Below are 22,079 nucleotides of genomic sequence, written 5' to 3' on the forward strand. Positions count from 1 at the left end.
ATCTCCTGTAAACAATATCACTGCAGTGCTCAAACGACTCTCACCTTCCTAATACTTGTACCCTGACATAGAGCAATATACCTCCAAATGTGGTGGTCCTCTTAGATCTTCTGTCCACTAGGGGCCCTCTAGCTGTTCTCTCCTGACTTCTGGACCTATGTGGTGGGTGGGTTCTCCTTTAAGGTGCTCGTCTATGTAAGCCCCAGAGTTAGCCTTGCCCAGGGTACATAAAAGTGCAGAGAAAACTTCCCATAGTATTATATTGTTTCGGTAAATGATTTAATAAATAAAAAACCTCACTCACAATAAAATGACTTGGAAAACAACATTGAAAAACCAGAAGTACCAGACTACACAGCCACGCCACTTCCGGTTTCCTTGGATGCCTCTGCTCATGCCCTACCTGTTACATCAAAGTCACATGACTTCTTCAGGGCACCATCCTGAAGAAAATACGTGACTGTGACGTAACGCGTAGGGTGTGAGCAGAAGCATACGAGGACACTGGAAGTGACATAGGCGGATGTGTAGTCTGGTATGTGGTTTCTTCATATAAATGTACCTAGTCCTATGAACTTTTTATATTGACTTTCAGGCTGGGCTTACACTTGTGCGATGCCAGACATTGCATGAGATTCTCACCGCATTGCTGTGCACATCACATGTTATGTCTGTAAAATGCAAATTCAGCCCAACAAACTGTATGGCTGAAATCGCATCGCATTTGCACCAAAATGGTGCTGGATGCTTTTTTGGTCCACGCTGGAACACCCATGCGAGCCAAGTCTTGTCTGATTTTACAGTTCACGCTGCGATCTGCGAACCGATTTAGGGGTGTTATAAACTTTAAATTGACACCCCCAGCGATTAGCAGAGAGCAGTGTGAACTGCCTACGAGTGAGATGCGATGCGGGAACGCGCACAGGAATCGCGCTGGTTCCCGCATCGCAGAAGTGTGACCCGGGACTTAAAACTGGAGAAGCACAAAAGACATTATTTGTATATTTTTGTTTTCACCTTGATTTGCATGGTTTAATAGTGCTTGATTTGCATTTTATCATATACAATAAGTTTGCATATATTAGTATTATTCAAGAAGCACATAGGATACTACACAGTTGCATATTTTGCTTACACCATTTATTAGATTTTATTGCTTGATCTGCACATTTTTTATTGTTTTTGCACTTTAACTTTAGAGAGGACTTGCACATATTTATTATTGCTACTTTGCACATAGAAAAAAAGGCGCAGCACCACTCATTACATTTTTTTTGAACTTTATAGCTGCGGGAACGCTATATGTTACCTGCAGCAGTTTATAGGAGTGATAGTGCGGGAGTACACTATATATTTATTACACCTAAAAGAAACCTATACCTTGGACCCCATTCACATATGATTGACTTGGAATCACGGGCAGATTCTGCCTGCAATTCCAGATCACGCTAAAATACATTTGGGTGTCAGTCATTGTTAATGACACCCCAAATGCACTAAAGCAACTGCCATTTTGTTACACGACAAAATGGCTGAAAAATGAGCCAAAGTGCGCTAAATAATTGTGTACCAAAATTGGCTTCAAAAAATGTACAGAAGTTACTTTGGTATGTTTTTTTCGACCAAAGAACATGGAAAAGTAGCTCCTGCGCCCTTTTTTTGGAGCTGATTTAAGAATAATGTGATGCTTCTGTGTCTCTCGTGAATACAGCCTTACAGTAGCCATACATTGCTCAATTTTCTCCTGTTCTGCCCTCAGGATGAATGAGAGAGAAAACCAATTGATTCCTCCGTCTACGCCAAGTGTACATGGTGGAATCTGACAGATATTGTTTTCAGGTTCACGTGGCTCTTCTGAGATTTTCTGAGATTTTCTTCTCCGCTCAGTCAATGTTTAAATCATCTTTTTAGGCTGGGGGATGCTTGCAGGGCCATCCACAGCTCGAATTTTGGCTGATTTATCCGGAATCAGTCATTATTCAAGCACTCAATGACCAGGCTGAGTTGCGGATGCAGATTTTCTGAACAATGTGTGTACCTTGGTTTAGTGTCTGATAACAAATGTGTTTTTTGGCGAGACTTGCTTTGCTGATATATGGATTGTAAATGCTTTCATTTTGTGTTTCTCCTAGGTTCTAACTGCATTCTTTCCCATGACCCCCTAGGTAAGTAAATACATTTGTCTTCTTCCACACTAGTATATATATTGACTTATTCAGTAAGGCAAAGAGTTAGCAGTGTGATTTGTGCAAAATACAAAACAATCCAACAGCAACCATCTTTCACTAATTCGATATTATATTCTTGGACTCATGGCCCTTCTGACATCATCATTTCTCATTTACAGTGGGTATAGAAAAGAATCCCCCCCTTTCAAATAATCACATTTTGTTACTTTGCAGCCTAGGCCCCCGTTCACACTGGGGCGACCTGTGAGGCGACCTGGTCGCCTCACAGGTCGCCGCAGGTCGCCTCCCATAGGGAAGCTGCGGACCCGTTCTGATAGGAGCGATGTTATGAAGTCCGTGGCGGCCACTCCGAGGTCGCGGCGCGCTGCTCGCACCGCGACCTCGGAGGTCGCGGTGCGAAGTAGCGTCGCCCCAGTGTGAACGGGGGCTAAAATGAAGACACAGTTTTTGCTTTATCCAGCTGTATTTACTAACATCCAAGTGAAAGATATAACACCAACATGTCAGAAAATGTTTTTAAAAATTCAAATAACCTGTACTGAAGTGAAAGGGATGACAGACTCAGTACTTGTGATAAATTTCCTTTAGAGCCCATTCACACTAGCACGACTTGTGAGGGGACTTGTGTCGCCCCAGGTAGCTTGACATAACAAAAGCAATGTTAATCAATCAGTGCCGTCTTAATTGGCACTACTGAAGTCCGACTTGTCCCAAATACTTCAATGGGAGTCGCCTCCTTATCTTAATTGACACTACTTGTTATCAGACTTTCCAGGAAGAAGAAAGAGATTAGCCAGGCATTCCCCACAGACAAAGTCGCCTGTCTCTTCAAAGTAGTGCACAAGTCTCTTCCAAGTCTCTTCCAAGTCTCTTCCAAGTCTCTAAACAAGTCTCTTCAAAGTCACGGGGCGACTTTCTGGTCGCGGTAGTGTGAACCGGCTCTTAAATGAACTGGAACTGAGCAACATGTAGGCCATCACTACTAGAGGCATGCATCTTCACTGGTCTCATGATTTGATTCGATTACAATCATCCTGTCAATGATTCAATTCCATGATGCATCACGAATACTGCCAATGGTTTTCATCCAAAAATGTAAGCAGTCAGAAGAACTCAGTTTTTTTATTTTATCTGCTGTAAAAAAAAAAAAAAAAAAAAAAAAAGACACTCCCTGCATGTAGCAAAGTCTGAACACAGCAGACAACAACAGGATTTAGAACTGTAAATACTAAATAGCATCAAACTATTGTGAAGTAGTAGAGCAGTGTACTTCTTCATAAAAGGAAATATTTAAATGTAAATATTAACAATATATAGGTGTGTGTGGGGGGTGTACTGTATACAGGGGTGTGTGTGTGTAACCAGTACTGGGGTATACATGGTATACAAAGTGACCGATATTGGGGTATACATGGTTTGTGTATATGTGTGTGTGTGTGTGTGTATGTGTATGTATATATATATATATATATATATATATATATATATATATATATATTGCTCAGTATTGGGGTTTACATGGTATACACAGTGACCAGTATTGGGGTATATATGGTATATATATATATATATATATATATATATATATATATATATATATATATTGCTCAGTACTGGACTTTACATGGTATACACAGTAGCCGGTATAGGGGTATACATGGTATATATATTGCTCAGTATTGGGGTTTACATGGTATACACAGTGACCCAGTGACCGGTATTGGGTTATACATGGTATATATATATTGTTCAGTATTGGGGTATACATGGTGTACACAGTGACGGGTATTGGAGTATAAATGGTATATATACTGCTCAGTATTAGGGTATACATGGTATATATATTGCTCAGTATTGGCGTATACATGGTATATACATAGTGACCAGTATTGGGATATATATGGTATACACAGTGTCCAGTATACACAGTGACCAGCATTGGGGTATACACAGTGACCAGTATTGGGGTATACCTGGTATATATATATATATATATATATATATATATATATATATATATATATATATATATTGCTCAGTATTGGGGAATACATGGTATATACTAGGGATGTAACGATATCAAAATCTCACGGTACGATACAATTTCGATATTGACCTCACGGTACGATATTTATTGCGATATTGTGGAAAAGCTCATGGTATTGTTAAATAGCTCATGATAGTGTTTGTGATGATAATAGCGAAAAAATACTGACATTTATTCTGCTTTTGCCAGTCAACAGGCAATTTATTGTTGTATTTATGGATCCATGACAACATAAAACACTGATCACATAGTGCTTTTAAAGTGCAAGTTGTAGTCAGTAACATCAATATTCTGTATAGTAATATTTGGTTGCATAACTGATTCTTCTGTGCAATGTTCAAGTTAAGAAGCAGCTAGAACAATTGTAAACAAACAATAGGCAATTCCCTTTAAGTGCAAACAAAGATCAAGTTAAGTCAGGTTTAAATGTGCAAGGCAAATAAAGGCAGGCTTTTAAAACTGGTATTTAGGAACATAACTTAGCCACTTGCCTACAGTGCACTTTCACCCCCTTCCTGCCCAGACCGATTTTCAGCTTTCAGCGCTCTCACACTTTTACTGAGAATTACTCAGTCATGCAACACTGTACCCATACAAAAATGGTGTCCTTTTTTTCACACAAATAGAGCTTTCTTTTGATGGTATTTGATCAATACTGGGTTTTTTATTTTTTGTGCTATAAATAAAAAAAGACTGAAAATATCGTGAAAAAACGCATTTTTCTTTGTTTCTGTCATAAAATTTTGCAAATTAGTAATTTTTCTTCACAAATTTTGGCCAAAATTTATACTGCTACTTATCTTTGGTAAAAATAACCCAAGTAAGTGTATATTATTTGGTCTTTGTGAAAGTTATAGAGTCCACAAGCTATGGTGCGAATCATTGAAAATTGATCACACTTGATCACACCTGATGTACTGAAGGCCTATCTCATTTCTTGAGACACTAAAAAGTCAGGAAAGTACAAATACCCCCCAAATGACCCCTTTTTGGAAAGTAGACACTCCAAGGTATTTAATAAGGGGCATGGTGAGTATATTTGAAGTTGTAATTTTTTCCCACAATGCTTTGCAAAATGAAGATTTTTCTTTTTCTTTTTTTTTTTTTTTTTACAAATTGCTGTATTAACAGGTTATTTCTCTCACACAGCACATGTATACTTGCAACTACACCCCAAAACACATTTCTACTACTCCTCCTGAGTATGGCGATACCACATGTGTGAGACTTTTTCACAGCCTGGCCACATACAGAGGCCTAACATCCAAGTAGCACCGTCCGGCATTCTAGGAGCATAAATGACACATATAATTTCCTGACAACCTATCGCACTTTTGAAGGCATTGGAGCACCAGGACAATGGAAACCCCCATAAAATGACCCCATTTTGGAAAGCAAACAGCCCAACGTATAATTTTTGAGGCATAATTAGTCTTTTGAATATGTCATTTTTTTCCACAAGTTTTTGGAAAATGTGGAAAGAAAATGAAAACACATTTTTTTTACACAAAGCTGTCCATTTATGCAATATTTCTAACACATAGCATATACATAGCAAAAATTGCACCCCAAAATACATTCTGCTATTCCTCCTGAGTATGGCGATACCACATGTGTAACACTTTTTCACAGCCTGGCCACATACATAGGCCTAACATCCAAGTAGCGCTTTACACAAAGTTGTCCATTTATCCACTTTAAGACTGGGCCTATTTTTGACACTTGGTGTTTACAAGCTAAAATCATTTTTTTTGCTAGAAAACTACTTGGAACCCCCAAACATTATATATATTTTTTTAGCAGAGACCCTAGAGAATAAAATGGAAATTGTTGCAATATTTTTTATCACACCATATTTGCGCAGCAGTCTTCCAAATGCGATTTTTTTTGAAAAAAATTCACTTTTTCGAACTAAAAAATAAGAAAACAGTAAATTTAGCCCAATTTTTTTCCATAATGTGAAAGATAATGTTACGCCGAGTAATTAGATACCCAACATGTCATGCTTCACAATTGCGCATGCTCACAGAATGGCGCCAAACATTGGTACTTAAAAATCCCCATAGGCAACATTTTAAAAATTTCTGCAGGTTGCTAGCTTAGAGTTACAGAGGAGGTCTAGGGCTCAAATTATTGCTCTCGCTCTAACGATCGCGGCGATACCTCACATGTATGGTTTGAACACCGTTTACATATGTGGGCGGGACTTGCGTATGCGTTTGCTTCTGCGCGCGAGCTAACGGGGATAGGGCGCTTTAATTTTTTTTTTTTTTCCTATTTATTTTATTTATTATTTTTTTATTTTTACACAGTTTAAAAAAAAAAAAATGTTTTGATCATTTTTATTCCTATTACAAGGAATGTAAACATCCCTTGTAATAGAAATAGGCATGACAGGTCCTCTTTATTGTGAGATCTGGGGTCAAAAAGACCTCACACCTCACAACTACACTAAAAAAGAAAAAAAAAAAAAAAATTGTTAAAAGAGGAAAAAAAAAAAAGCGGCCCTTTAAACCGGTTGCTAGGTAACGTCTTTTGACGTAGCTCCGGTCCTCCAAGACCATAGAGTCGAGTGAGGGCCATCTTGCCCTCACTCGACTTCCTGTCTCTGAGGATCCGGGATCGGATAGTTTTCCCCGCTGCCAGCGGGTCCGGTAAGCTGGGAAAACGTCTGGGACGCGGAAGGAGGGGGGGGGGCACCTCTTCCCCTGCACCGTAAGGGTAATTCCGCGGCGAATCCGCCACTGGGACCATCCTTATCTGAAAGCCGACCGCCCGCCGTTTCAAAAAATACCGGGGTTATGGGGGCTATCTGCTGCCATAACCCCAGTATTTAGCTTTTAATGGCCGACGCATATAGTCGTTAGGCGGTCAGTAAGTGATTGCATGTATATGGCAAACAGGTGACGATGACTGATGGGGGTGACAGGTGACGATGACTGATGGGGGTGACAGGTGACAATGACTGATGGGGTGACAGGTGACGATGACTGATGGGGTGACAGGTGACGATGACTGATGGGGTGACAGGTGACGATGATTGATGAGGTGATGATGATTGATGAGGTGACAGGTGACGATGATTGATGAGGTGACAAGTGACGATGATTGATGGGGTGACAGATGACAACCACTGACGGGGTGACATGTGACGATCACTGATGGGGTGTCAAGTGACGATGATTGATAGGGTGACAGGTGACGATGACTGATGGGGTGACAGGTGACGATGACTGATGGGGTGACAGGTGACGATGACTGATGGGGTGACAGGTGACGGTGATTGATGGGGTGACAGGGGACGGGCGATGGTCACTGATGGGTGACGGGCGATGGTGCACGGCGGTACTGATGGCAGTCTCTGGTGACCGGTGAACTTTAGGCTATGTCCACATGTGAGCGTAGCGATCATGGGCAGAATCACTGCGATTCTGCCCGCGATCCAGAAATCATTGCAAATGGCGGGACGCCTGTGCGTTGCCTGTGATTTGCAATAGCACCCCAAACGCTGTGCGATGTTGCTGCGATTTCCGCCTGCCGAATCGAGGTAACATCACGCAAACAACGCACGACGCCCCAAAGAAGCTCTTGTACCTTTTTTGGGCGTCATGCGATGTTTGCGCGATGTTACCGCGATTCGGCAGGCGGAAATGGCGGCAACATCGCTCAGCGTTTGGGGTGCTATTGCAAAAAACGGGCAACGCACAGGCGTCCCGCAATTTGCAATGATTTCCGGATCGCGGGCAGAATCGCGGTGATTCTGCCCGCGATCGCTACGCTCACATGTGAACGTTATGGGTGTCAATTTCTAGGCGCTGATGAGGTGAATGTTGGGTGACAGGTTATATTGGGGGGGGGGGGCTGAGGACTGTGTGGGGACAAGTTTATCAGTGTGATTTTACTTTTGCAGGTTCACAGAGCAGTAACTCACTATTTCTAGCTCTTCTCCCCTCATACTGGAAGCTGTATGAGGGGAGAAGAGCTAGTAACAGTGAGTTACTGCTCTTTGTTTACATTTTGTGATCGGCTGTGAATGGATTCACAGCCGATCACATAGTAAACAGTCACTGTCAGTGACTGTTTACTACTGCCGGTGACAGCTGTGTTCCTACGGAACACAGTGCCACCGACATGACCGCGCTGCGCGCTCCCGATCGCGCATGCGCGGTCATCTCTCGGGCGCCTCCATTGTGATCGGCTGTGTCATTGGAACACAGCCGATCACGTGGGAAACAGCCACGCCCATTGGCTGTTTCCCCCCTGCCAGTGACGGGGGGTGTCCCGGGGACACCCCGACACCGGCAGTGCAGGGCGGCGCGCACGCGATCGCGCGCCTGCCCTGTATCCTGGGATCACGTCATATGACGTCTTCCCAGGATAATGGTCGCACCGCTCCGCCGTCAATTGACGGCGGGCGGGCGGCAAGTAGTTAAACTTAAATAAAATAGTCAGTCAAAAAGCCTTTAAAAAAAAACACTGACCTATCATTTAGCTTATGTTCACGTTTTTCATCAGAAAGATCAAAATATCTATATTGCAAGAAAAAAAAAAAAAAACAGTAAAAAAAATCCTTAAACTCTGGTCTATGTAGTTAACAATGATTTGTTCCGCGGGACTGTGTTTATTCCTCTTGCTTTTTGACGGACACCTGTCCTTTTAATATTGTAACCCAACCACGATGATATCGAGACACGACCACGACGATATCGAGACGACCACGACGATACGATATCACGATATCTTCGATATCGTTACATCCCTAGTATATACATGGCTCAAAATCTCAAGTCCTGAGCTACTAGCCAGGCCTTAAGAATTACTCGTCACTAGTTGCCCCACCCAACCCCAACCCTGCCCTGCCCCTAAACACGCCCTCATAAATTAGCTCATGAAATTACACTGTTAAATGTTTTATGCAGGATTAGGTTACAAAAGTAAATATTAACAACAACTTTAACAAAATTAACATAAAGCATATCAGTACCCATCAGAGCAGCCTCATTAGTACAGCCTTATATGTGGCCATCATTGCTGACTCATCAGTGGCCATTAGTGCTCATCAATCCAGCCTCATCAGTACAGCCTTATCAGTGCCCGTCATTGCTGCCTCATCAGTGCCCATCAGTGCAGCTTTATCACTTCATTGGGATCTCGCGGAGGAATCAGAAGGAAAGCCAGCTGGATCTCCTGCTGTGACACTTAGCTTGGATTTGAGTTGCCCAGCGGCCGCTGTCAACAAAGTCTCACCTCCTGCACCAGCTACTATGATAGAAGTCACACTGATTCAATTTCCCGGCATTGGATCAGTGTGCTGTCTATCATAGGAGCCGGCCTAGGAGGCGGGACTTTATTGACAGCGGCCGCCGGGTGTTTCATATCCAAGCTCAGTGTCACAGCAGGAGATCCCCGCTCTGTGTAAACAGAGCTGGATACACAGATAAAGTGTGACCAGAACTTGGAGAGGGGGAGATAGGGCAGGACTCGGACAGGGGTGCATCGGGATGGTATCATTGGTGCAATCACGATGCCGTCGTTCTCTGCATCAATGCAGAATTGTTCTAGACTGCATCGCGATCCATTGATTAGGCTATTATATTCAGCACCCTTAATCACTGCTGACCTTTCCTCCAAAAATGCTTGTTGATTGGCGTCTTTGTTGATCCAGTGGCTTTTCTGCTTTTTGTATAACTGACCTCTAACAAGCAGGCATATTAGAAATGATGGCGTCTCGACCGACTTTACTTGTTGAGGGCTTTTTCCATGTCTGAGTCTGACCCCGTTCACACTATGTCGGATCCGACTTCGGGGCGACCTGTGAAGTCGCGTGCAGTGCGACTTCGGCGTGACTTGCACTCACTTCATAAAATGAATGTCTATGCAAGTCGCTCCAGGTCGCTCCGAAGTAGTACAGTACCCTTTTTCTAAGTCGGAGCGACTTGTGTCGCTCCTATTAGAACCGGTCCTGTACTACACAATGGACCGCGATGGTGCGCGACTTACCAGGCTGACCAAGTCGCCTGACAAGTCGTATTAGTGTGAACCGGTGTAATGTGAGAAAAGCATACCTCGTGGAAATTCCATACCCACGTCACTTCCTGTCAGAAACGTAATGGAACAGCTGAGCAGCGTAGCAGTGCGCATGCTCGGAGGGTATGGAATTTGCACGGTAGTGTGTGTAACGTTACACCGCCTCAGCTCTTACATTAAAAGAGCTCGGCTGCAACATGAATCATCTCCGCTCCTACCCCTATCACTTCACTGATCTCGGCTAGTAAATGTAAAAGCGGCGGCGGGTCTATAAAATCTAAATCACGGAGATCTCGGCTCCGTGATCCGCTTTTACATTTAGTAGCCAAGATCAGGGAAGTGACAGGGGTAGGAGCAGAGATGAATCATGTTGCAGCGGAGATGTTTTAATGTAACTGCCGCAACAGCAGATGCGGTGTAACGTTATAACATACATTCCATACCCTCCGAGCATGCGCACTAGTAAGCTCCTCAGCTGTTCGCTGACGTAGGTTCACCGGAAGTGACGAGGGTATGGAATTTTTATGGGTATGGTTTTTTCACGGAACACCGGCACTAAAAGTGATTGAAGCCGGAGACAGGCAGCTGGCATTTTCTGAACAAAGTTGGCAACAGCAGTTTACTTGTTTCTCACAGTACAAGTGTCCTTTGAGGCTATACTTTCTACTATTGTTGCTTTTATAATTATGCTGTTATCATATTTCAGTATTTTAACTGTAAGTTTGCCTAAAGGCTTGCTTAATGCTCAACTCCAGCCTTTGATTTTACCCATACTTACAAGCAAATACACTTTGTTGAAGCTGAATATCTCAATACTAATCCCCTCTGTTTATGATCCGTTCTGTGGTTGGCCTCATACCTATTACCACTCTTTGCCATCAATCATTATGTCTCAGAGCATTCTATGAAAGAACACACCCCCAGCATCCCATCAGGTGTGCATGCTTCTTGGGTGGTTCAGACTTTAGCTGTGCAATCTGCTTTTCAGTTGCTTCATTAGAAATCGAGCAACATCAGTAGATTGCCCAGCTAAAAGTAGCCAGTAGCCAGCAGGGAAGATTTTACATATAAAAGGGATGCCAAGGATGTGTTCTTTCATAGAATGCTCTTGAAAGAAAAAAAAATGAGACAAATTGCTGTAATGTTTACAGAAGCATCTCTGCACCACCCACCAAAATCAGAGCTAGAACCAGAAGACAGGCGCAGTGGTAATTTTACTGGGTCTTAACAGTAGTATTTCTTGAAAAAAAAATTAACTGTTTGAAAACTTTTAATTGCATGTTGATTGGGGGATGGGAGGGGGGGGGGGGAGTCAAGAAAGGTATTATTTGCATATGGTACGTTTCAGCTTTAAAGCTGAACCCCGGGAATTAGGCTGAATTTACCCTAAAAAAAAAAAGAAAAAATAGATGGAAAACCTGACTAGCAAATACAAAAAAATCAAGTGAATCAGTAAACCTACTCACTCTAAGGCAGTCAAAAATAAACAGAGTGATACTCATATGGCAAAAAGCATATATGTAGAAAAAGAAGGGCATGTAGAGAAAGATGCCCAAAAGCGCCATAACATGTTGAGTATAGAGGTATAAAATAGTTAATGTTTCAAAAAAAATACACCCAAAATGTTCCTAATGTAAAACATCAAATTTATTGAATCCAGGAACAGAGGTACTAAAAAAGACAAATAGACCTTCTACCAAGCCCCACCCAAGAGTAGACTACGCAGTCACTAAAACCATGCACACCCCATACGCCAGCTGCAGACAGTCACCATAACAGGATAACAAAGGAGCCTAAACAATGCATAAATAGAGACACATAAAGGAGCATAACGGGGTCCAGTTACTGAGCAGAGTACTACATAAAGATGACAACATATAGAGAAAATGTCATCTTCATGCACTCAATGCCCAAACAGGAAGAGGAGCCAACCCCAATGGGACACAGAGAAGTCACAGGGAACTCAGAACCATGTATTCAGTCAAAGTAGCTCAAGTGTAAGGAGCTAGGGATACTGATGAGGTTCAATTGGGAGCAGCCGGAGGCATAGCTTATTAACCATAATAAGGAGTATCCATAAGAAATCCCTGATCCCACAGGCATGCAATATAAGAGCAGATCCAGCTAGTGCAGCACACATGTAATGAATCAGCGAGAACAGAGTTACTCAATCTAAGTAACAATACACATAGACAGATCAAATACCACCAGGGACCCAAAATAAAATAAAGTTGAAGGGTCAATACATAAATAACAGAAAGATGGTTAATGCTGCCAAAAAAAGGGGCCTTCGTGACAACAGTTAATCAGCTTATGGTAAATGCAGCTGCGGAAAGACAAGCCCAGGAGAGTAGATCAGATAGCCCCATGGTCTTGAAATACTGAGCCCACACGAATCAGTTCCAAATAGCACGGATGTGCACAGGCAGTCCCAATGCCAGAAATGTACAAAGAGCAATTGACTCCTGTGCTTAAGGGGTGGCCTTGCGGCTAGTATCCCAAATTTTTTGCGATTTGGGTCTGATTGAAGTTATTCCGGCTGTGCTGCCACTCTCAATGGGTCGTGGTAACCCAAACATGTTCTGCAAAAGGAATGGACAGAGGGCGCACCAGCCTAGCGCATTATGTTTAAAACAATTTATTGTAGACATATGTACACATTATACACACAAGGCAATAGTGAAACATGGGCAAATATGAATATCCACTGGGCATCCTCTGCTGCCGCAGGCCGTGGAAGGAAGTGGACCTCCAAAAAAACTGCTTACGCGTTTCGGGGTATTCCCCCTTCATCAGAGCTAGTTGGGGGAATGAGTGGTAGGGCTTTTTGTATTCTAAGGGTCACATGATCAAGTCCCAATGCTCCACCCATTGTGGGTGGGTCAAAAACAATACTCACAATAAGGATAATAATGATAAAAGCATCAATCATGGTAATAGTAAAACCAATGCATGTGCAAGTGAATCAATAGCAAAAATAACAAATGACATTGTGACCTTAAAAGAGTAAAACACTGCATACTTGGCAGATATAAATCAAAACGGAAAATTCCGCCCTATTGACTTGTGCAATCAGTGTATGACATCCAAATGCAGCCACAGACTTAATATGTAATAGGAATGAGTGGTAGGGCTTTTTGTATTCTAAGGGTCACATGATCAAGTCCCAATGCTCCACCCCTTGTGGGTGAGTCAAAAACAATACTGACAATAAGTTTAAAAATAATAAAAGCATCAATGACGATAACAGTAAAACCAATGCATGTGCAAGTGAATCAATAGCAAAAATAATAACAAATGACATTGTGACCTTAAAAGAGTAAAACACTGCATACTTGGCAGATATAAATCAAAACAGAAAATTCCACCCTATTGACTTGTGCAATCAGTGTATGACATCCAAATGCAGCCACAGACTTAATATGTAATAGAAAAAAAAAAAAAAGTGCTTCCCTGATGTTCCTTATTTCTCAAATATGTACAATATGTAATATTATTATTATTATATTAAATATAAATATTACGCCTAGGATAGTAGAAAGGCAGCAAAAAAAAAAAAAGTTAGAAAAATATATACTAATATAAATTAGTCAAGAAACTTGTAAATGTATTTCTTTATTTAGGCCAAAAGGAATAAGTGTATTTAATTTAAAGATCCAGAATTTTTCCTTTTTAAGCAAAAAAGAATTTACCCTTACCATACAATCCTAGGCTTAATTGCTTGTTTAGCCAAGAGGTGCAGGGATAGGCTGTATTACTTACCCTAATCTTCAGTCTGGCAGGCTCCATTCCTGTTCTCTTTTACCTGAAGCACTGGACTGTGAGCTGTTCTTCTGTATCATCACGTACAGTGCAAAAGCAGTAGAGTTTTGCTTCACTATATAGATGACAGTGACCTTTTAAAAGAGTAAATGAGTATGTTACCCCAACATGTCATATACCTGATATGTCTCTGTTGTACCATGTACTACCATGTGTTAAAATCTATTCCGTTTTTCTTTTCATTGCTTCCTTTGTGTGAAATACCTGGTGATCCTAAAAGTCCCCCTGCTTGACTAATTAAAACTGACAATGCTAGGCATAAAAGCACATCCATCCCAGTTTTCTGACTGTGCTGGGAGACATTTCTGCCTGTCCTCCAAAGGTCAAGACTTGTGCTGGCACGCCCCCCTGCACAGCTCTTGATTAGGAAGATCAGTGTACTGCTTTCTCCTTGTCTCTTGATGGCCTGCTTCCCTGCAGTCTGCACCCCACCTCTCCAATCCCCTTATGTAGCTGAGAACATAGGGTATGGGATCAGTTATAGAAAAAGTAAAAAGGGTATATATATATAATATCTATACATAAATGTTTTTCCTTTAATTTCTGTCTTAAAGTAAATGGGTTGTTTTACAAGGTGAGGGTTCACATATACAGTACTTTAAATCTGAATTCCAGGTATGGCAACTTTTACATAGTTACTTTCAGGGATTTTTATTTCAGAGAATGGGCTCAGGAACTCCCCATCCAACTCCCCTCCCACTCGAGGTGGGAAGAAGTAAAGTGGTGTCAAAAAATGTGTGCATTGCACAAGATGCAATGAGTATCTGAGTACACAGAGTACCACACTCAGGAGTGCATCACACACAAGCCTCATGGAGGTGTCCTTTTATGAAACGGAGATGACCAGTGATCCTGCTGATCACAGCTCATTTCCGATCATTCTCAGTTTATGAAACAGAAATGATCGGGGGAGAACATGTTCTCCGCTGATCATCTCTTCACACGGGAATCTGTCATTGACAGACACAGAAATGGCCAGGCTATGAAGCTGCGATCCCCGCACTTCACTGGCGATCTGGGTCAGAATTCACACTCCCGGGTTCACCAGCCTGGAGCATGTGAAGCGGGGAGTGAAGACAGAATCGGGGGAGAACTGAGGGGGAAAAAGGAAGATTATCGACTTCCTTCTTCCTCGTTCAGACCCCCCAACACAGTAATCATGTCCCCCTGCCATATTTATGTATATATATATATATACATGTATATATATACACACATACATGTAGATATATATTTAATGTGTATATATATATATATACAATGTATGTGTGTGTGTATTCAGTGTATATATATGTATATTTATGTAAGGGGACTATTATTTATTAACCTCGTGTACTCAGCAGTGATAATTTATCACTGCTTTTTAAAGCGCGCCAGGGATTTTCATACTACTGTAATCTCGCTTTGTCTCACAAGATTACAGACGCCCCATTGACTTCTACACAGATCTCCGAGAAAACCGTTCTCCTCTGATCACCCTGGGCGAACTGAAGTTCTCCAATTCATAAAATGGGTGCCAGATGTGATCATTTTCCCCGGAGAACTGTAGAGAAGCCAAGGGAGAAAAAAATACACCCGTTCATAAAAGTACACCGGAATGTATACTGTGCAGTGCTGAGCTGTGAATATCACACAGGTCACCTTTGTACTCCCTGTCAACAACTCACCTTTGCACCCCCCTGTCCACAACTCACCTCTGCACCCCCAACTACAGCTTATCTCTGTCCCCCTTCCACATTTGACTTTTGAACCACCATATACAGCTCCACCCAATCCTCAGCACACAACTCCTCAACCCTCCATCTTTCACCTATACACAACCTGCCAACTTCCCCTCACCCCATAACTCTTACCTCTGCACAACACCCCAACCTTCCCATAGCTGTTTTTCTGCATTCTCTGCACAACTACAATTAAAGAGAAATTTAAATAAAATGCCTTCAGTTGTGGAGCCAGGACCTGGGGCACCCATTAACATTTCCCCTACCCTGCACATGCCCTGGGTGCCTGGCAATAGCATATAGAAGCCTGTTGTGACGGGAGCCACTTTGGGTTGGGGACTTGTGGAACCCAGCTTACCTTAGAGAGGTCAGGAAACCCCTGTTTCGGCTCTCTGTAAGTCACAGATCCCCATCAGCATAACAGTGTGCCCAGCCGCCCTGTCTTCTCTCCAATGGCTGAAAGGACTCCAGGGAAAAGAGGCAGAGATTTTTTTTTGGGGTACGATGAGGGTACGGGCAATGGGGGGGGGGACTGGACCTACGAACTAACTTAGAAGTTAACCCGTCTGGGGTCTCCTTCTGTGTTAGTCTTCTGAAAGGGGAGAGATGTGACGGGAGCCACTTTGGGTACCTTAGAGAGGTTGGGAAACCCCTGTTTTGGCTCTCCAGGCCCTTCTTATCTGTAAGTCACATTTTCTCTATTAGGGGCACAGGGTGACTGAAAAAATTATGGACAACTACTTAATGGACACTGAGAATATGGTTTGGATTACTTCAAATAGGACAATAATATTTATCACCAATATCCCTCAAGAAAAATATGAAGGCTATTCCTGGTTTGTTTGATTCCGAACTATACATGTTCATTGAAAGAGCTGGTCACGTTGATCTCTGTTTCATGTACTCCAATGTAGGAGCCGGATAGTCTGCTTCTGGGGTCTCCTGCTATTGTCTGTTTAAAAAGATGTTATGTGTTTATACGTAGGATAATGTGTAATGTACTTTGTTTTAGCCTTATTGCTGGCAGTCTGGTCACCCAGGCTGGTTTAAGTGCTGAGTTATTTAGCATGTTAATTATATAATTGTCAGCTAGTAGTTGTTAGAGGGGGAAGATCTCTGTTTGTATTGTTACTTGTGCTAATTAACTCACCTATTGTCTGCTAGGGGATGTGTTTACACTTGTAATAATGTATATTGTACTTTATGAGCTCGATGCTGCTAAGTCTGACCTGGAATAAGATCCCTGATTGTCCAGGTGGCTTGTTTAATTAACTTAATGCTTAGCTATGGTAATTATATTCCTATGTACAGTTTGTATTGTTAGGGAAAAATTATCAGAAGGGGGATGTCCTCTTGTGGGATATATATTCTGTGTGAGTTTGTTCAATAAAGGTTACAAATTTCATACAAGCTATTTGTCAGCTAGTCTTGTATGTTATGCAGCTATAATATCTGATATCTATGTTCAGACCGGAGGAAGCGCTATACTGACGGAAGCACTCAAGCGGAATGTGGGACAGTTCCGTCACACCTGTAGAGGAAGTGAGTAGTGCAAAAACTTTCTATACCGCCTTCTATTCAAAAAAGGAGTGAGAAAGAAACCAAGTTCCCGTCCAACCCACTCAGCGCTTAGGTATTATGCAATGCTCATAAAGAATAGGCACTAAACACCAAACAACTCAGCAAGGTGTTAGATCACAAAAAGCCAATATCAGCAGGAAGCAGCTGTTATATCTTATCAATATCCAAAAATCAGGTGCGTACAAGGGCAATAGCCCACATAAGCACTAGCAGCGCTAATATCTAAACAAGGTCAGCGGATATATGGCTATATACATTTAGCAAGTGGATCCTTTCGGACCAATATTGTTAGTAAAGTCCAAAAACAGTTTTTAGGGGAGGAGTCCTGCAGAAAGCAAGGTGTATAGGAGACTCAGTGTTCTGATGTAAATAGTAAAAACCAGTGCTGCATAACTCAGAATCTTCCTTACTGGTCCTACTTAGCAACCACCAAGATCCTTCACCACACCGCTGTGCTCCCCCCTATAGCGTGCACATGTACCCTTAACACTTGGGTAAAGCTCTTTATCCAACCAGAGATCCTCCACTTTAAAATGGCGATCCTCCTTGGCATTAGACTCCAACTGGTAGAGTAATGGTCAGCACCTCCTCCTCTCCTCTCACATGCAAAGAGAACGACAGGGACCCATAGGGTAATATGCACACACTAAACTTTTATTAATAATTAAAATCGCACTCCCATGGGATGAAACATGATTAGGCAGAAGTACATGTCCAAGACAATATCCCGGTCCTCCCGCCGTCAACGTTGTCCCCACTGAGCCGCACGATATGGGTGATCCTGCCAGCAATATCCCAAAACGTCCGGACTCCAATGGCGTGACCCGGGGACCCCTAGGATAATCTAAATGTACCAAGATAGGCCGCGTGCTCACGCCTGACGCGTTTCGTCTGCACGGACTTCTACTGAGGGCGGTACCTTTGCTCACTTCGTTGGAGCCGACCGGAAGCTCGTCATCCGTCAGCCTCTAAGCCTGGCGCCGACCGGAAGTTCGTCATCCGTCAGCCTCTAAGTCTGCACATTTAGTTGCCAGAGACACCGGAACCGCTGCTGCTAAAGCCGCCCCTCCGCGAGGACCGGAAGCCGGAAGTGGAGCCAAGAACCTCCACATCCTGTGGATGAACGAAAGCCGGAAGTGGAGCTGGAAGGTTGAAGCCGGAAGTGGAGGATATCGCTGGCAGGATCACCCATATCGTGCGGCTCAGTGGGGACAACGTTGACGGCGGGAGGACCGGGATATTGTCTTGGACATGTACTTCTGCCTAATCATGTTTCATCCCATGTGAGTGTGATTTTAATTATTAATAAAAGTTTAGTGTGTGCATATTATGCTATGGGTCCCTGTCGTTCTCTTTGCATGTGAGAGGAGAGGAGGAGGTGCTGACCATTACTCCACCAGTTGGAGTCTAATGCCAAGGAGGATCGCCATTTTAAAGTGGAGGATCTCTGGTTGGATAAAGCGCTTTACCCAAGTGTTAAGGGTACGTGTGCACGCTATAGGGGGAGCACAGCGGTGTGGTGAAGGATCTTGGTGGTTGCTAAGTAGGACCAGTAAGGAAGATTCTGAGTTATGCAGCACTGGTTCTTACTATTTACATCAGTACACTGAGTCTCCTATACACCTTGCTTTCTGCAGGACTCCTCCCCTAAACACTGTTTTTGGACTTTACTAACAATATTGGTCCGAAAGGATCCACTTGCTAAATGTATATAGCCATATATCCGCTGACCTTGTTTAGATAGGTTTTATTTAGCACTGCTAGTGCTTATGTGGGCTATTGCTCTTGTACGCACCTGATTTTTGGATACCGCCTTCTATGTTTAGTGACAGGTTGGCAGCAACAGGGCTGCAAAAGGTGACAGAATGGAGTTCTGCAACGTTCCAGCTGAAAAAAGCCCTGGCTACATTGGTTAAGCTCTGACCAATGCAAGTATGCATTAGCCATAACTGTGGGATCCCTGTGGAAGCTGGAAATCACTGTAGTAGACACTGCTGTTCCAGTGATCTCCTCTTGCTTCAGCGTCCGATGCGGGCAGCTGCCCTGACTGCATTGTGAACACAGAAGTTTGCTCGCTTGGCAGGGGCGCCATTCAGGGAACACTTTGCATTTTCTCAATGAATTCAAAGCTTTCTGTGATTGGACGTAGTAGCGGGGCAGGACGTTGACATCATGATCTTCAGCTTGTCAATCAGAGAACACTTTGCATTAATTGAGAAAATGAAAAGTGTTCTCTGAATGGCCCCTCTGCTGAGTGATCACCCCCCTGTGTTCATAATGCAGCAGGGCCACCCCTTGGAACAGGAATCGGAAGTTAGGTGAGATTACTTTTAATAGCAGTGCCTACTACAGTGATTTCAATCTTCAAAGTAGGCAATGTAATTGCTCTTGTTTCGTATGGGGAAAGCATTATTCCATCTATTCCACATCTATCTTTCTCTATCGCTCATTGACAGACGTAGTCTTCTTGATTCTCAAGAGCTGGGTTATGTTGTCTCCGCAGGAGTAGGACTAGGCAGAATGACAAAACGTTCTGGCTCCACCCTAGGGGGCAGTCCCTGAGGGTATATCCTCCCTCTCTCTGCTACAGGGAATCAGTTTTTTTCTGTCTAGTCTACTACAACAAGGAGTGGTAGTCCACGTTCCTTGGACAGAACGGTTTCAAGGGTTTTATTCAAACCTGTTTACAATACCCAGGAAAGAGGGCAAAGTGCGTCCAATTCTGGACTTAAGAGCACTCAATTCTTTCGTCAACATAAGAAGATTCAGAATGGAGTCCATTCGCACGGTAGCAGCCTTCCTGCATCCAGGGGATGTCCTAGCGTCCATAGACATCAAGGACGCCTATCTTCACATTCCCATTTTCGCAGGACATCAGCGTTTTTCTACGCTTTTCCGTAGAGGAGAACCACTATCAGTTTGTGGCGTTACCTTTCGGTCTCGCCACGGCTCCGCGGGTCTTCACAAAAGTGTTGGCCCCAATGTTGGCACTTCTGCGCCAAAGAGGTATATCGATTCTAGGTTACCTAGACGATCTTCTGCTTCATGCAGAGTCTCCTCAGACCTTGCTACAAAACATAGAAATTACTATGATTTCTTTACAGGAATTCGGGTGGCTGGTGAACCAGCAAAAGTCTTTTCTGGTTCCCACCCAGAGGCTCGAATATCTGGGTCTAATTCTAGACACAGTCAGGACAAGAGTGTTTCTTCCGGTAGGGAAACTTCGAAAGATTCAATCAGCAGTCCAGTTGTTACTGTCCAACAGCTGGTCTTCCCTTCGGACTTGCATGAGGGTTCTGGGGTTGATGGTGGCTTCATTCGAAGCAGTCCCATTTGCACAGTCCCATACCCGAATTCTTCAGCAAGAGATTCTCCTCAGATGGAATCGGAATCCGGAATCCCTGGACAATCAGATACGATTGAGCAAACAGACCAGAGAGTCTCTGGTTTGGTGGCTTCGGTCTCCAATGCTCAGCCAGGGAAAGTCATTTCTGCCAATATATTGGACGATAGTGACCACGGATGCCAGTCTATCCGGATGGGGAGGAATTCTCGGTCAATTATCTGCCCAGGGACTTTGGTCCCCGGAAGAATCCAGATTACCGATAAATGTATTGGAACTGAGGGCGATCAGACTTTGTCTGATTCACTGGACCGAGCAGCTCCAGGGCAGCCCGGTTCGGATCCAGTCGGACAATGCCACGGCCGTGGCTTATGTCAATCACCAGGGGGGCACCAAGAGTGTCCGAGCGGCCAAAGAAGTGGCTTGCATTCTTCGCTGGGCGGAACGATTTGTTCCAGCAATCTCTGCGGTGTTCATTCCGGGGGTGGAGAATTGGCAGGCAGATTATCTCAGCCGTCAGACCCTGGATCAGGGGGAATGGTCCCTCCATCCAGACGTTTTCCACCAGTTGTGCCTACGGTGGGGCACCCCGGATGTGGATCTGTTGGCATCACGATTCAACAGGAAAGTTCAGAGATTCGTGGCTCGCTCCCGCGATCCTCTAGCAGAAACCGCAGACGCACTGATCGCCCCGTGGGGGCAATACCAGCTAATATATGCCTTCCCTCCTCTCGCGTTACTGCCAAGACTTCTTCGCAGGGTAGAGGAGGAAGGAATCCCAGTAATCCTGGTAGCTCCGGACTGGCCTCGTCGAGCTTGGTACGCCGACATGGTCAGACTGGTGGCGGACGTCCCGTGGAGACTTCCTCTCAGAGAGGATCTACTGTCTCAGGGACCGATCCTCCATCCTGCTTTACGATCGCTGGCTTTAACGGCCTGGCTATTGAGACCCAGGTGCTGAAGGACAAAGGTTTGTCAGCTTCAGTTATTCCTACTCTAGTTGAAGCAAGGAAAGCGACTTCCAGAAAGATTTATCATCGCACATGGAAGTCCTACATTGCATGGTGTGAACCTTTGGGGTTCCGTCCTCGGTCTTATTCGATTAGTCGAATATTGGCTTTTCTGCAACAAGGGGTTGAGCAGAAACTGGCCTTGAGTACTATCTCAGCATTAGCCATCTTCTTTCAGAAGCCTTTGGCTACTCATTCCTTGGTGCGGAATTTCATCCAGGGGGTGCGACATCTGGCTCCGCCAGTGCACGCGCCGTTACCCCCCTGGGATCTTAATTTAGTGTTGTCGGTTCTTCAGAAACCTCCCTTTGAAGATATTAGGGAGATTCCTCTACCCAC

General features: G+C 43.5%; 1 protein-coding gene across 1 annotated transcript in view; it reads left to right on the forward strand.

Moving 5' to 3' along the window:
* The window catches only part of RELB (RELB proto-oncogene, NF-kB subunit), a 94,463-nt gene that overhangs the window by 25,075 nt on the left and 47,309 nt on the right, over positions 1–22,079 (forward strand). The window contains exon 2 of the mRNA XM_082264005.1: positions 2,133–2,165. Within this exon, the coding sequence (XP_082120131.1) occupies positions 2,133–2,165 (33 nt within the window). The remainder of the gene's footprint in view (positions 1–2,132; positions 2,166–22,079) is intronic.

The sequence above is a fragment of the Pelophylax lessonae genome (genome assembly GCF_965119305.1).
Source record: "Pelophylax lessonae genome assembly, chromosome: 7".
Taxonomy (NCBI): Eukaryota; Metazoa; Chordata; class Amphibia; order Anura; family Ranidae; genus Pelophylax; species Pelophylax lessonae.